The 17,527-nt window shown below is 50.6% G+C and overlaps 1 protein-coding gene across 4 annotated transcripts in view; it reads right to left on the reverse strand.

The window, feature by feature from the left end:
- jmjd1cb (jumonji domain containing 1Cb) overlaps positions 1 to 17,527 on the reverse strand; it is a 105,944-nt gene that overhangs the window by 19,151 nt on the left and 69,266 nt on the right. For 2 of the 4 annotated variants that reach the window (XM_061225396.1, XM_061225399.1), the window contains 6 exons: positions 13,319 to 13,432; positions 3,692 to 3,797; positions 2,597 to 2,721; positions 2,050 to 2,193; positions 1,614 to 1,658; positions 994 to 1,240 (listed from right to left, as the gene is read on the reverse strand). In XM_061225396.1, the coding sequence (XP_061081380.1) occupies positions 994 to 1,240; positions 1,614 to 1,658; positions 2,050 to 2,193; positions 2,597 to 2,721; positions 3,692 to 3,797; positions 13,319 to 13,432 (781 nt within the window). The remainder of the gene's footprint in view (positions 1 to 993; positions 1,241 to 1,613; positions 1,659 to 2,049; positions 2,194 to 2,596; positions 2,722 to 3,691; positions 3,798 to 13,318; positions 13,433 to 17,527) is intronic. The other 2 variants (XM_061225397.1, XM_061225398.1) reach the window with 2 other exon arrangements.

Raw genomic sequence — 17,527 nt, forward strand, 5'->3', positions numbered from 1 at the left:
AAAAAATATCAAATGCAGATGACTACTTGAGATCCAGCAGCCATTACGCAACGCATTCGCGTGGCCCGAACTGCCTGGCTGGTCCCTAAGTATATCTGACCAGAGCATGATGTCATCTCTTCCTTACATTTAAAATGCTGATTGCACCCTAAGTGCTGCATTAGATGTGTGATAAACGAGACCCCGGGATTAATTTATGCTCACTTAAAACGTCCCTTTTTCCACAGATTCCGCACTCAACCCATCACTTTGGCAGCCGGTTCTGACACATATTAAGAGCAGTGGCCCTTTCCTATACGCCAAAAAACACCCCCTTCCCCATTAGGGGACTAAATAGCTCCGCTGCTAGTTTTCTACACTGCTGAAGCTCCTGCAGGCATACCATCACTCCTGCACTCATGAATATTCAAAGTGCTTCAGCATGGTTGCGGAAGAGACTCCCGCCTGGGCGGACCCGCGTGGCCTTGGCCTCCATCTGGAGAGCCGGTGCTGTGTGGCAGGCTTTCTCCTCTGGTGAGCACAGCACTTTAAAGCACCGCGTTCAACTAATCAGGGCTTTTTAACTCCACTCCAACAAAAGGTCTTCTCAGTCCTCAGTGTTTATGAATTTACCGCGAGTTGAAAGCCTGAAAGTTATGATAAGTTACTCCAGTAGGGCTATTTTTGGTCCGCAGTTACGCAATGTGTCTACGTTGCAAAACAAACAAAAACAGCCCTCGGTATATCTTAGTCTCATATTTAAACAAAAAAATCTTATTTACATTATTTTTTTGTTAGGTGAGACAAAAAAAACTGCCAGTGAGACGACATTTCAAGATTTGCCAATAGGGTGAGAAAATTTCACAGTAACTTCAAAAAATTCTTATTACACGTCTAAAAATGCTTGTCACAACAAGCATTTCTGCAGTGTATAAACACACGAGTTAGCGGAGCTGATAGCGGAAACCGATCGCTCCTATCGGGACGGGAGCGTGATTCGGGGTGGGGGCGCACCTCCTCTCCCGCCGTCCGTCTTCTCCTCCTTGATCTTGTCGTCGTCGGGGACGCTGCTGTCGGAGCCCTTCCTGCGGCCGGAGCGGGAGACGCGTTGCTGGCCGGGGGACTGCTGGCCCTGCTGGGGCGGGAGCTGAGGGGGCTGCTGGCCCAGCTGCTGCTGCTGCTGCCCCGCCTGCTTGGGCCCGGAGCTGGAGGAGTTCATCACGGGTCTGGGGCTGTTGGCTTGAGCGCGTGTGTAGTGACCCTGTGGGGACGCAGAACCACAGCGACGGCCGTCAGACCCCAGGCGCGCTCGAAGGACGTCCGTCAGACAACTGCACACCGCCAGCGTTTAAACCGCCACTTTACTCAACAGAGGAAATCGTCTTGCGGCCTGGTCTTTATTTTTGCCTTTTTTGACGCATAACTTCAATCATTCGTTAAAACAGAGGCAAGAGGCAAAACATCAGCTTAAAAGAAGAGTTCCTATGGCTCCTTGAAAGATTCGTCCTTTTAACCAAAACGAACATTATCACAAGTCCTCTTATCTGGGCTATTGACGACTATAGAGTGGGATATGCAATGGTCTGAGAGATACACTACACACTGCTGTTTCTACAGAGGTCGCGGCCCGGTACCTGAGTGCTTCCAGTGGTGCCGGTAGGTCTCCCTCCTGAGGTCTGCTTGCATATCCCCAATTAATGTTTTAAAAGGAGAACAGAACAAAACAGAACAGAACACAGAGGAACAAGGTGGAACAGAGAAATCTCGTTAATGATAAAGGGACCGGTGATATGTTTCATCTACAACCTTCTAGAGATCTAAGCACATAGGAACTTTACTTTAAAGCTAGCTACAGACACAGGTTCTAGCGATCAGCATGACAAGTAATAATAACACATGTACAAAACACACAGATACGCAAACAAATAAGGGTGACGGTTGCAAAAGAACAGTACATTCACACAGTTCAACGGCGTAACCAAAAAAGGATAGACGTCTTTGTAAAAGGTTATCAAACTAAACCCCACAGAAGGAGGGAGAGCAGTGACGGAGCTGGCTTGGTTGACTCACATGGGCAGTGTTGCTGTTCTGGCTGGAACGGGACCTGCGTCTGGACGTGATGCCGATGTTTTCACCTTTTAGCAGAGAATGGACCACATCGTCTAGAAAAGTCATCTGTACCATAGAAGGGTCAACATTCTGAGGCTCTAGTACCTGGAGAACACAAAACATGTTGGGATATCCCCTCAGGGATCTGACACCGTCTGGCACCATCTGGCAACTCCGTCAGCGGAATGAATATGCACGATGTACATAACTGAGCTAAAACGGATTCCTTTCATTTACAATGTCGCCTTAATGGGGCTGGCCGAAAGGATTAACGTTGGCACAGGAACGGTAAGATAAACCTGCACAATAGCCATAATACAACACAGTTCCAAGTGCGTTCAATGTTATTTGTAGAGCCTTTTTACAAAGAAACAAAGACGCTTTAAAGAGTAACGGAAGGGCAAACACCAGGCCTGAACCTCCAAATAGCAAGAACATGGGGTAGAAACCAGCGGTGAGAATAAACTGAGAGGACATGCAGGGGGGATACGGACTCGTATGTGTTTACCTGGTCATTCATCACAATCATAGTGCGACTGAAGAGGTCGTGATGGGTGATGATGCCCGTGAACCACTGCGTGGCAGAGTCCTGTCTGTAAACTCGTACGCGATAGCCATTCAACGAATAAGGACCTGGAGAGAAAGAGGAGGAGGAGGAGGAGGAGGAGGAGGAAGAAGAGGGGGAGAACGAACAGCCTGCTGTGAAGCCGGGAAGGATATCGTACGTCAGCACAAAACGGAGACCGAGAGGATGGCAATATTTGGGACTCCCAAGTCCCTTCCGGCAAACGCATGAAGATTTGATAATGTAATCTTTAAGTTATTATGGTTATTAAATTTCTCTATTATTAAAGATTTATCCGGCCCATAAAAATGCATTACTTCCTCTTCCTTGTTTTGAACTGACTGAGCGTTTGAGGCTTCAGTGCAGATACCCACGAGGCCTTCTCACACGTTCCGCATAATATACTCTACTCTCCAAGCAGCCCGTGCTTTAAAAGCCACAGAACTGGCGTAGCGTGTTTTTCCTGACACCTTGCATGTGCACTGCATGTCAGGGTGGCAGGCACGGCTTCAGTTCGAGACGACGACAAGTCGGCGAGATTAATTAACTGAGATTCCTGATGTGGCGGTGGTGAGGTAACCCTTTGTGTGCCGAGAAGAGCGGTACCGGTCTCATGCAGCCTCGTGCGCAGGGAGTGTGAAGAGACCGTACCCACAGCCTAAAAAACACCCAAAACCCTTGGCTTCGGATTCTTTCCACTCGGTCGTTTTCGCTAGCTGCCAAGCACAACAATTATCTCTAATTGTGAGGCTGGAATTTCGTCGTGGACCTTGTAAACAAGCTGCTTGCCAAGACCACCAGAGCCCATGAACCCTCAGGTACCCAGTGAAAAAAACACCGGAGGCCTTTTCAAAACACCAAGGGTCACGACGCCGGGAGGCGAAAATTTAATAAATAAATGCATGGAAATAAGAAGTGTTAACTGTAGTTCAGCTGGAACGTACTCGTGTTCCAGAACCGTAGCAGACTGAACAGGCCCAAGGGTGTCTGGTCGTGTGCCATTGCAGGATGCTTTGCAAAAGAAATACGGACACGTACCTTGCATAAAAATTTCCTGAACCTTCTGATCTTTCACCCAGGCTTTCACCTCTTCGTGTAGCTGTGGATTATCCCTGAGAACAGGATTCAAGCTGTCCACTTCATCCTGTCAGAGACGAGAAGAGCGCAGGGGGCATTAGGAGAGTCACCAGTCACAGAGAGGGGGTCAGGCTACTGCACATTACTCCACCACGGCCCTCGCTGCTTCCCCGTGCGACACCGATGCAGGATGGACACATTTTTATCTTTTTAGCAAGGCAGCACTTTAAACCACAAGGAGAGCTGATTACACATGGATTAATGAGCCGGGGGAGAGATGTGCACGACTGATCTTCAGCAGGATTGCGCGAGCATCTAAAAAAATCGATAACCTGCCCCCCCCCCCCCCCCCCCAGAGGACGAGCCGTTGAGGTAAACAAACATTTTTGAGAAATTGCAGCTCTCGTTGCGATCCACAACATTAATCAAGCACGGCTGTGTCGCACGCACGCACACACGCACACACGCACGCACACACACACACACACACACACACACACACACACACACACACACACTCAGAGGACAGCTGAAGCCCTTTCTGTCTGTCGTGGCTCGGGGTAGGGGAGTCTTGAAGCCTTGTTAAGGGAGTGTGTTGGGATTATCCTCTCCTCAGCCTCCTGAGAGGCTCCTTGCAGCAGGCAGTCTCTTGTTTGATACGCAGAGGAAAACACCAGCCATTTACTGGATTCCCACGCAACCGTAAGCAATCAATATCAAACCCCCGCAGCCCATGCAGCAATACAGCTGGGAGGCTGGAAGCTTTGCGGCCATTTCCTTCCTCCTCAATTTGACTTTGATTGAGTAACCCTGAAATCCCCAGTACAGAGAACGGCCGTTTCTCTCTCTCTCATGCACTGACACACACACACACACACACACACACACACAGATGCACAGCCACACAGACGCACTCACACCCACACCCACACACACACACACACACACACACACAGACGCACTCACACCCGCACATACACACACAGACACAGACAGACACAGACACACAGCCACAATCACACCCACACACAGGCCACAAACACAGAGCCAGCCGCTGATGCAACAATTTCCTTTAGAGCTGTGTCACAGTTCTTACTTTCTATCTACCGACCATGCCACGAAACAAATAAAACATAAATGCATACAGACAAAAATATATTTAATTACACCAACACGTTACACGTGTTACATTTCAACAAAGTGTAGGGTAATTGCATATGAGAACACCTAAATTTAGATTGCCTGTGTCAGCGCAGGAGAATTGGGACATACGCCAGAGTGGTTTAAAAAGAAACTAGCCTAGGCAGAGGTAGGATGAAAGGCAGGCTTTAAAAAAATTATAATATGAAGAAATAAAAAATATCACAAACTTCGACACACCATAGGCTACATACAGTCAAGGGGGAAAAAATATTCACATAGTACCTCGACCAAAAGCAAAAGGCAACAACCGAACAACAAGGGAAGCGTTTATTTATTTATCTACTGAGCGTTTGAAAAAAGAAAAGAAAATCAAAGGCTGTTTGTGGCTGTGGTTTTTGTCACTCGCTCCCGTCGCTGGGCTTGACGGGAGTTCACGCGGGGTGAGGGGGGAAATCCGCCCACCACTTCCATTAATTGTGCTGCGGATGATGAGTGGAAAAGGCGGGCGGTGGCGGGGCAGAGGAAGGGCTATTTACACAGGCGCTCAGCGGGCACAGGCGGATAAACAGATGAGCCGGGGCCGTGGAAACACCCCGCCGCTCCCCTCCTTCTCCCACACGCAGAGCTGTATCTCTGGGACACGTCCTCCCGCCGCCATTTTCACTAGCAAGCAGACTGAAAGCCGCCGTCGCTCTTCGATCTGTTCGCCTAGACGATCTATTCAGGGTCCTTGCGTATCTCTGTTGTAGTGACTTATCGTGACATGTGGCATTTTGATTGCTGTGTACATGAGTAACCGGTTATGTGCTACGCTAAAAAGTGTCGCAAGTGCTGCGAGGGTGACATCGTAGCCTAACTACCTAAAGTATTAAATTTCGCATTCCGTTATGGCAAACTAGTTGCGTATATGCGGTGGATACACTGCTAAGACCTTACCAGAGACGAACAAACAGACACAGTTATATTTACATAAACGGCGTTTATTTTAGGCAATGGTAGTAACGCGAATTACTGGTAAGTTCTGAATGTGCGCTTTAGTTCTACAGCAGATCATCGAGTGAAAATACGTCCGCTCGGCACTCCTAGGAGACACGGGGGTACGAAGAGATATATTCCGTTGATGTTGCGGCGTAGGAAGACTAATTAGCCTACTGTCATAAAAGCTGACCAGCCCAGTCCTTGTGGAAGGTCGGTAGCTGAGATCCGTCTGTCGCACACTGTAAAGCGAAAAAAAAATGTACGCTAGCCACACAGGGGAGGGCGTTCGCCCAGGAATCCGACGCGTAAACAGATTCACTCTCTCTTCCTGTCTGCCGTTGTGCTTTAAACTGCACTTTGAACAAAATGCATCTGTGGTTCTATTTTAAGGGAGGGAGGACGGTATGATTTATTTATCGACCCAGCCGGGTGAGTTGTGCACTTTCTCTGGGCTAATCCTCGGCGCTGCTCTAGAGCAGCTGTCAAGGAGCGCCATCCTGTGTGACAGTCGCGTTTCCCCAAAGCCCCCCGGAGCAATGCCACTGATGCGCCACTTTCATCCCTCACCTGAACGTCAAATTCCATCATAACGAACTCCCTTGCAATTTTAAAAACTCAACCTGTGACAATTTTGGAAGCTTGGTGTGGAAAACATGGTAGCGGGACTGTGTGGTGGCACTGCATGTAAAGAAAGAAAGAAAAAAGAAAAAATTGCACTATGCGTCAGATTCAGCCTGCAGTGGGGTTTATAGCTCCAGCCATGTCTCACCAAGCTGAGAGCCAGTCATCTGACTGCTGAAGGCTCTCCTTACAGTAACCACACTCACTGTTCCCTCTACCACACCCAAAAACACATACATACTGCCCCCCCCCACACACACATACACACAATCTGCTCTCCCCGTACCCTCCCACACAGACACAAACCCCTGCACACACACATACCCCCACACACTCACGTACAGCTCCCCCCCGCACACACCCCCACTCCACACACACTCACAACCTGCTCTCCCCACACACACACACACACACACACACACACACACACACACACACACACACACGTCCTGGTGAAGGACAGAGCAGATGCACTTTTTCCCCCTGCGCCGGGCTGTCATCCATCACTTTAACAGCGCTGCGTTACAGGCTTTTCTCCACGGCGGTACATTGTACAACACTCACACAGAGAGGCGGGAGCAGCTTTTTTGGAATTTAAAACACTTCCAGACCCAACTCTGACCTAGATAAACAAGGGCCTCCTTGGCTTCCTCGGACGAGAGAGAGAGGGGAAGAGAGAGAGCCGGAGACGGGGTGACGGCTCCTGTCCCTGTCTCAGACGGGCTGATCCGATCGGCACGGCCCTGGAACTCCCTGTACGGCGCCGTAACCCCGCGCCATCTGTGTTCCGTGTTCTCATTAGGCGGGGGCCCTAATCAGCTGAGGCGCGCGCTCTCGCGCGTTTCCACGGCACCGAGCCTTCACCCGCTCCGCCAGCAGAACCCACGCGGGGAGGGGAGGGGGGGGAGAAACTCCTCTCTGCAATATGCTCCTTCCACAGAAACCCTGTTTAAGGAGTCCCCCCCCCCCCCCCCCGGTAGCCCTCCTCATTTCCCCTGGCACCGGTACGGCGAGGCTGTGCTACGGGCGCCGGGCGCTGCGAAAAACAGGCGACTCGGAATGATTACACGAACCAACCTCGGTGACCTTGGATCATCGCCGCGCTCAATCTCCAGCCCCGCTCCGGCTCTTTATGATTTACCGTCACGTACCGGGGCCCCGCCGACCAGATTCATACGCAGATTAATTCGCAGGCGTCCCCCCCCCCCCTCCCCCTCCCCCCTAAAACCCCGAACCCTCCCTCCCGCCGATAATAAAGTCACGAGGCGGCCGGGCGCTGCGGCTGGAACTGTGAACGGAATAGCAACAATGAGGAACATGAAAAAAAAACCAACGTCTTTTCTTCTTTATTGTGCGGCGTGAAAAGGGCGATCGATACGGCCGGCCTTTCTGGAATATCCGTAATAGGCTGGCGCACAAAGGCCCCGGCCGGACGGCAGCAGCGGTTACAGTACGCCGGTGAAATTAACAATGTGTTCATTAAGAATGAATGGGGGTACGCCGGGGCCGATTCCTATTACAGAGCGGCTACACATGACTGACTGCTCTTATTAGCATTCCGCAGGCCCCCGCGCTAAAACCTGAGGGGGGGGAGGCATGATGAACGCAGACGGGCTCGCCTTCCAGAGGGCGTAGCAGAGGGAGAGAGACACCCCCACGCCCAGAGGACATCTCACCGCACCGCATTAATGTTCCCCCACACGCACGCACACACGCACACGCACGCACGCACGCACGCACACCCCCCCCCACACACACACACACACAAACATATCCCCCCCACACACGCACACACACGCACACACACAAACACACACACACACACAAACACAAACATATCCCCCACACACACACAAACACATCCCCACACACACACACACACACACACACACATATCCCCCACACACACACAAACACATCCCCCCCGCACACACACACACACACACACACACACACATCCCCCGTGATTCACAGCCCAGGACCCCGGGACACGCGTCAAGGTGAGGAGACTCGTCTCATCTCAGGCATGGCGAAAGAGAGAGTGGAAGGGAGAGAGGTAGAGAGAAAGAGAGGGAGCGATACAGAGAGAAAAGGAAATGAAAGTGAGACAGAGAGAAATAGTGAAACAGAGATAGAGACACAGGGAGGGAGAAAGGGGGAAGAGAAAGAGAAAGGAGATACAAAGAGAGCAAGAGATAGAGAGGGGAAGAGACAGAAAGAGGGAGAGAGAGACAGACAGAGAGGGAGAGGGGGAAGAGAGAAAGAGGGAGAGATACAGAAAAAGCGTGAGAGAGGGAAGAGAGTGAGAGAGCGAGAGGGGGGGAAAGAGAGAGAGAGAGAGCTGCTGTGCTAGGCCTAGCCTTTTATTCCACCTCTGCAATCCCGCTCCTGGGTTGCCGTGGCTCTCTCTTTCATCCTCCATCTCTCTTTCTCTGCGATTGATGTTGCTGCGGTACATCGAGTTCTTTTCGGCGCGCGGGCGAATGTAAAAAAAATAAATACAATTCAGTCTGCTCTGGGAACATCACAAAATCCAACTGCTGGGGTTTATCCTGTTGTGTTCAGTAGTTTTTTTTTTTTTTTTGCCAAAATGCTGTTGTGTGAATAATGAAAAACAACATTTCAAGCAGATATAAAAAAAACCCATTGTATACAGTGTGGTATCCTTTCAGAAACAGCCCTGTTATAAAATCAAATACTGCGCATTTGAAGTGCTAAATTTTTCCACAGTCTTTGATACAGGTCTACGAGAGGCAGCGACACCTCGACTGTCAAACGCGACTTGCTACATTGGTATGTACTAAATGCGTTTAAAACGCAGCCTTACAGTGTGTTTACAAGCTAGCGCCTCTCGCCAGCAACACGGCTTCCTTCAGTGAGCTTTTTCTTGCAAGGGGAAATTAAAATTTATCCAAAAAGGTCAGCAAAACATTCGCTGCTGCAAATCCATAAATTATCAGCACGGCAGAGCTCAGCTGAAGTGCTGCAAGGCGTTGCCATGGCAGTATTCGCCGGGGAGATCCAATTCAAGTCTTGCATCAGGGAGGCCAGTAAACAGCAACTGGAGAAGGAATCAGGGGGGTAGTACTACTGTAGGTCATTCATTTAATGACTTCTACAGTAATCTCGGAGATCTGTGGATCATTAAGAACACTGCAAATATGGCAGTCTGTGCATACCGCTGTCAAAAATAACTCCTACATTTTGCTGGACACGATTCTGGCGGTGTTCGGGGTTTTAAGGGAAACGCTCACTCCGAACGGAGTGTGTCGTATTCGGACAGCGAGACCTTTTGTCAAGAAAAGCGATTGTGGGATTGATAGTGTCGTATTTCAGAGCATTGAAGGCTGGGTAATGTAGTATTCCGGTGACGTGTACGCTGTCGCCGGGGTAACGGAACACAGAAACAATGGGGCTATTGTAAAGGCCTGCTGCTGAGGACGTGAAATATGCAGGAAGAGTGAGTGTGCTTTTTATGGAAATTCAGCATTATGTAAAACACGCTAACGTTACACACGCTGCACGCTCGTTTGTAATTTAGCACGTAGGTAGCGAATGTGAAGGAATTGAAGCGGCTGGTGATACGTAACGTATCTGCAGTGTTTCAGAAAACAGTGCTAGTAAAGTGATATATACAGTATGGTTGCTGTGCTCCACAGGCACAAACTGTACAGGCACCAAATGTGTGCTGTTGAGGAATATGGTCTGTTGTCACGGTAATGTGATCCAGGTTCTGTGTGTGTGTGTGTGTGTGTGTGTGTGTGAGTGTGTGTTGTACGGGAACACGGCTTGTTGCTGGGGTAATGCAGTGCAGGCGCAGAGTGTGAGCTGTGCAGGAATATGGCTCGTTGCCAAGGTAATGCAATACAGGCGCCCGAGTGTGTTGTTGCCGGGGTAATGTAACATAGGCCTTCGAGTGTGTGGTTGGTCAGTGCCTGGTCAGAGAAGGGAGGGAGGGGGTGGAGAGTGAGGGGGGGAGGGAGGGAGGGAGGGAGAGAGAGAGAGAGCTAGCTTTGTTTGTGTGGCCTACAGTGAGTGGTAAAGAGCTGTGGATCACTGACGGGTCTGTACAGGACAGGACAGGGCGGGGCGGGCCCGGTTTCACACAGACAGCAGCTGCAATCCCCCCCCCAACCTCACAGGCCAGAGTCCTCCTCAACATAAATACAGATTATCTGCAGCAAATTGGTAAGGCAGGCAGAAACCAAACAAGCGCACTCACCCATGCGTCCATTAGGAGGGACTTGGCAAATGAGTGCTGTTAAAGGGGACACGCGTTCAGCAAAAACAGGGGCGAAACTCATCCTTCTCCATGCAACCAGGGGCGGCCATTTTCTCAACAAGCCCCTAGAGCGGGAGCTACAGCAGCACTCTAAACCAGGTTAAAGAGAAGGATGGGCCCATAATTAAAGATAAAATTTGCGAAGGATGCCGTCAGACGCATTTCAGGTACTAGTTAAATAGTCGAGCGTGGCTAACATCCTCTTTTGAGCGTGGCTAACCGTCATAGCCGGTCGTAAAACCGCGTAACCCAGCGCTCGAAGGGTTTCACCTGAAGGAGAGGCTCGGTGGGCTGACACACGGTTCACCTTCCGTTCTGAAAACACGACGGCAACCGCGCTTCTCAACCGCCTTTGTGCCGCTGAGGTCTGAGTCACACTGGGGCACCCCACCTCACCGCAGCCGCTGAAGCTAAAGCGTTCAGCTTCCCCTCCCCAAACCACACCGCGCTGCCATCAGCCTCCGCCGGCTGGCTTCCCCCACAATAACTCCATTGTGCCATTTATGGCAAACAGATTGCGATAGTTACTGTAACTCCTCCCCTGCAGATCCCTACGCACGCTATAAAAACACGGCAATTAAAATCACGACCTTTTCGTCACCCAGATACGGCTGTGAATACAATGGCTGAAATCCACCTTATCTTTGTTGACCGAACAAAGGTAGTGTGTTTATGTTAGGCCTGAGCTGTGCATCGGGACAGCCTTAACAAACAAGGGGGGGGAAAAAAATGTATTAAACAAACAACTTTGCAGGCTAGCTGCTGATTCGCGGGTGAGAAATGTGCCTGTGACAACAACCCCGGATGATAAACATTTCAGTTTCTGCGCGCGGCAGGCCCGAGTTCTCTCCTGCAGGAACTGTAGCACACGGGAGGACCTTGAAAGCTGGGCAGAAGCGCCCCGTGGTCAGGGAGCAGCAGAACGCTCTTTCATCACGAGAAGCCGCATTCCAGAGAGCCGGGGTTCGCAGCGAGGCGCCGGAATGGTGCGAATACGGAATGCGTCCATCGGCGGACACCTGCGTACTTTCTCACGGGGACGCCAGGGGACGCGCCGGCCAATCGGAGGCCAGAGGGGCACCTTGGGACGTCGCCCCCCCGCCGAGGGGGAAATTTGGACTCCTCCGCCCCACCGTTTCGTGGAGGGGGAGGGTTAAGGGGAGTTTTACGCGCTTTGCGGCAGGAGGTGGTTTCCCCTGCCGGGATGGTCCCCTTCTGAGAGGACTGGACGTTTTTTATGGCCGTCTCTCGCTCCGCGGCACGGCTGGAACACGGTGTTCCCCCGTCAATCCCCCGGGAAGAAAGAGGAATTAACCGGCAAAAAAAAAAAAAAGAAGAAGAAAGTTTCGGGAAACGAGCGCTCAGACTCGATTACTTATTCCCACAATCCAATTTGGGTCCTCTTCCCCCCCAAATCGTCTTTGCGCCTCTCTTTGTCAAAGGCCTTTCACAGTAGAGAGCGGGCACACACTGATCTCCAGCACATTAAAGATAGATTAGTCAATATTAAATGTGATCATCCATGAAAGCAATTACGCTGAGTGCGCGGTGGCCAAACAAAAATAGAGACGGAGAAAAGATGCTACAGTAACAATTGTGCCATGTCAAAAGGAGTGGGTAAACACTATTGTCCTTCAATTCTGTAATGTACCGCAGGCCACACAATGCCCGAGTGCAGTCCCTTAATCTTACGGACAGCAGGGCATTATTCGAGCGCGCAGAAATAAGAAGGAGATTATTTTAATTTAGCAGCAGATGGCTTTTCATTATGTGCTAAACAATATGGAAACAGGCACAAGATGCCGGGGTCAAATGCTTAATGAAAATAAATCTACTGTGAGCAAAGTAAAGCCGCGCAGAGATCCCCAGCGCTCGCGCTCGAAACCCCGGTCGTCCGTGCGGTTTTCCCTTCCTGACGACACCCACGTCCTCGTGCAGCTAATGAGGAGGAGTACAGCGTGTGGAGAACAGCGTGCGGAGTACAGTGTGTGGAGTACAGCATGGTGGCGAACTGAATTCTCTTCGCTACGCGTCGCGCGGACCTACGTGTCAGAAGGCTCCGCACTACGTCTGAGCCGCCAGGCTAACGCCCTGGCACGTTTCTGTTTTAAACGCTGGACATACAAAAATGTCTGTAGCAGCAGCAACGGTCCTTCTGGCCTTTTCACACACTAGTGTGTCAGAGCAGGACCAAGCTAGCACGGGAGATCACCGTTCATGAGGCTATCAGAAAAAAGGTCCACGAAAAGGGCCGTTATCTACATCTGCAAAAGCTGGCAAACACAAACGTTTCAATTCACACGGCGGCCATTTCATGTCACAGGAAAAGGGCCGATGAACCCCCTGGCCCCCTCCCTCCCGCGGTGCAGAAACCCTACCTTTGTTTACCCGCCGTTGCGAAGGAAACGGCGATTTCCAGCCGCGTCGTCATCAAACGTTAAAATAAACCCGCCGTTTTGCGGGCCGGCCTCTCGGGTTTCTGGGCCCGGGAACGAGTCCGGCGAGGGATTACATCACCCCTCTCTCCCCCCACCCCCCCGCCGGCGGGAGCCAGTTCCACACACCTGATAGGGCTGATAGGCGCCGTCATCGGTCAGGAAATCCAGCTGCCTGTCGGAGAAGAACTCCACCGCCGCGATGGAGCCCAGCACCGTCTTCCCCACCAGCGGCTTGAACGTCTGCGAAAGTGAAGAAAGCGTCACGTTAGGAATAATAAGGGAATCATTAAGAGGGGGGGGAAAAAGGGCTGACGGTTCAAAGGCAGCCGTCCGGGCTTTGAAGTGCCTCTCTTTCCTCTTCCCCCCGCAGATGCGCCATCTCTGATGTCACCGTGTGTCGCTTCGCCTCGCGGCAGGGACGAGGAGGGCACCCCGGCGCCCGAAAAACAGCCGCACGCGGGCGGGCAGGCACAGGCAGGCACGGACAGGGCGACTGGCACCGTTCAGGGCGCCCGCGTTATTTACGCTAACCTTCTCTCTCGCAGGACCGCGGTCCTTTGAACCGCTACGCGCCCAACCGCTGGCTCTCCAGGAATAGCAATTAAGCCCGGCGCTTTGAAACGGCGCGGAAAAAACGTGAAGAAAGGGCCGTGGGAATTAGCTTGGCCGGGAGCGTCGGTGCGGCGGGAGAGGCCGAGACGTTTCTGCGGGGAGGGAGAGTGGAGCAGGGAACAGACCGTCCCCGTCACAAGGCCAGGCCGCACGTGGCCAGCTTCCTGCCGCACCATCCGCGAACATTTGACGGGGGGTAGGATCTCTGAATATTATAAACACGGCACACAGAAGGGAACAGAGCTGGTGTTGACATTTAACTGATGTTCTTTCTGACTGGGGCTGGCCAATCTGGACAAAGTATCATTATTATTAGTATTATTATGAGTCATATTATTGACACTATTACTAATATGACAATGTTTACGAATTGTAAACTGAAGTAACCGTCGAAAAATAAGGACCAATCAAAATACAGTAATAATCAATTTCACCATTTTTATTGAGAACATGAATACTTAACGATGTGAATAGCATAAAAAAATTGGATATTAGACGCGAAAAATCCAACCAACCGGGAGCTGATAGACCCACTCAGCAGATCCCATGTGCTCCACTCCATGACCACAGAAGAGGAATACAGATGACTGTTAATGGTTGATGGGGTTTACTGCTCAGCCACACTTCCAAGTATTCTTTAATCATTTAGAAGTGCAGCCAAATGCAACACAAGACAGAGGCTTCACCGCCCGTGTCGCTTGGCTCACACTCAATCATGTTTCCATAAACTTGTCTGCCATTTTGTTTGCAACTACATGTCGCTTTTCATTCAAAACAGACAATTTACCTTGAGTTTACATTGCAAATTGTAATGTACCCTACTGTTGCAATGGGCAAACAATAAGGTACCACTGTAGACAGCATTGAAAAACCGCACATTGCTGTGTGAATTCATGCCGCTGTACCGAAAAATTATGGTGTACTCGGCAGCCCTGTTGTTGACCATTGCGTTAGTCACCATACTGGTGACCATGACGTGCTCCTTTTATCTGTTTATAAATTCAAGAGAAAGAAAGCAATTATTTTCATCTGCTATTAATTCAGTTCACTGCTGGGAGAGAGAGGGCTAGAGAAAGAGAGGGAAGAGAGAGAGGCATCTGCACTGATATTAGCCTGGTTCCTCCGCACCATTTTCTATTTATATAAATACTAGGCCAGCTAGAATTGTCCATGTCTGGCTTGCTCCAGGCAAGTTATGTAATGTGGCAGGAACATCTAAAAAGGAATTTGAAAAGTGAAACTCGACTGCAGAGACTATCAGGAAGCACATCTCGGTCAGCAAACATCGTGTACGGCTTCTCAGGCTTCTCAGGCACCGTGGCCTCTGAGTTCAAGGGCCTGTAAAATCAAGTGTCAGAGATTCAAATCTCAAAGAGTACGCGTCCCATCCAACAGCCGTGGCAGTGCGACAGTCACCGTTCGCCACACAACACTTCTCACCAGAGGTCGTCAAATAAATACCAACGGCGATAAGCTATACACGCCATTTCCAAATCGTATTACCAGGACCAGTCAAACCTCGGTCTGTGAGGTGACTGCGCTGACCGACTTCAAAACCCATTTCAAAACACCACAGTGCCGACTGAATTAATGAACAGCGGTCTTCACAGTCCAATCCCTTATAGTAATGACACAGTGCAATTTTAATATGCAGGCAAAATTCAATCAAGCGCATTCGCGGCTTTCTTAAATTACCACAGCCGGCTGGCGAGACTGGAAATAAAACAAAGTCATGTATGCTGGAAACTACGGCAACTGAACGGGGTCACATTACCGGCCAATAAAAATAGCACTTGCACGTAGAGATATCTCGGTTTGTATTACCCACAATGCGCATTATAATTAGACCTGCAAATTCTGTTTTCTGCGCCTGCCAGATATCTCCGTCGACAGAAAGTCGTCAACAGCTCGAGGCCGAAAGATGGCTGCCGTCGCAGCTGCTTTGAAACGCTACTGTAACACTACTCCTTTCTAGGCCAGATAAATATAGCAGCGAGAGATCAGATCTGCCTCTCTTAAAAGAAAGCAGGTGTTTCCCAGCGGTAATGAAAACATTTACACGCCGCGTAAACAAGTAAAAAAAAAATACTGGTTCGGGAGGCCTGCGACAAAAGCGCTTCAAACGCACAGGAAACGCACCTACCTACTTTAATCCGGATTTACATAACGCGGCCCCCTCTCCCATAAGCAAGCCTTAACACTGCGGCGGTGCGGGCCGATTTGAACCTTTACGCCGGCTCTCACCACCGAGTGCCCACCCGTAGCTGCGCAAGGGAGCCCTACTCCGGAATGGCGGACGTGGACCGGATTCCCGTGTCTAGATTCACCTTGCGGTCTGGCTTCATAAAAGCCCCTTTATTTGATTTAATATTGCGCTATTGGCAGGGAGAGGAAAACGACACTCTCCCCCCCCCCACCCCCCACCCCCTCGACCCCCTCTACGCACACACCTTTCTGCATTCTGCCACAATTGGGTCACATCTGCCTCCCGCCAAGGCAGGAAAGGGGAGCCAGCACACACCAAGCCTTGGCAGGCAGACAATGCAATAATTGTTGTGTACCTTCAGAACACACGAGCCCTTTTTGCGCCGAGCAGGCGTGGAACCAGAGGCACACAAATCATCGCTTCTCATTTGCCCTCCGTCGGAGGAGAAAACGGGGGCTTTTTCTGGGAAAACACATCCAGCCCTCGGTAGACAAAGGAGCTCCAAAATATTGTCCTTCCCTGGCATTGCAGAGCCCGGGCCATAATTCAGCAGTAAATATTTTATAAGGCTGAGTGCAGTGGAATGTGCAGTAGAAGCGGTGGAGGAACTCATGCATAGCTAAGTAATCTGGAGGCCGGGGAGCTCTATCATTCTCTCAAACATTTCAACAGCCTGAGGGGAAATAGGAGGCAGCTATCTGATGAAGGTCACAGTGGAACACAGCTCTGGTTACTCACACACACTCTCACTCGCGCGCACACACACACACTGTCACACACACACACACATGGCATACACTCACACTCACACACTCTCTCACACACACACACACACACACACTCTCACTCGCACACACTCTCTCACACACACACACACACACACACACACACACACACACGCATGGCATACACTCTCACTCACACACTCTCACACGCACTCTCACACGCACACACACACACACTCTCACACACACACACACGCATGGCATACACTCTCACTCGCACACTCTCTCACACACACACACAGATAGCATATACTCACAAACAAACAATGCCCTCACTCACCCACACAGGTGTATGTGCCCCCCCCATACTCATGCACGCACCAACTCCCACACACTCTGCCATGCAGCGCACACGCGCACACACACGCCTACCAGCACTCTCCCAAACGCGCACACATACTTACACACACTCACTCGCTCTCTCGAAGAACACGCAGTACGAGAGTTGAGTTCATTAGCAGAGTGACAAGAAAGAACAGCACTTCTCCAAGGATCACTAAATCTGACTGCGCGCTGCTTTGCCTGGAGGTTCTTAAGATCTGGGCACAATTCTTAATGTAACCAAAATGCTCTGTACTGCGCTTCGCATTCCCATTCGAAACAGGCAGCCCTGTTCTTTTAAATCTCCTCTCCATTACGCTAAATGACAGTTAGGGCTAAAGCACTGGCCAGCATAATTGCTTCTGTATTCAGCATTTTAGCGGCTTATTCGCCTCCATTACTCAGGCCGCC

The sequence above is a fragment of the Conger conger genome, chromosome 2 (genome assembly GCF_963514075.1).
Source record: "Conger conger chromosome 2, fConCon1.1, whole genome shotgun sequence".
NCBI classification, from domain to species: domain Eukaryota; kingdom Metazoa; phylum Chordata; class Actinopteri; order Anguilliformes; family Congridae; genus Conger; species Conger conger.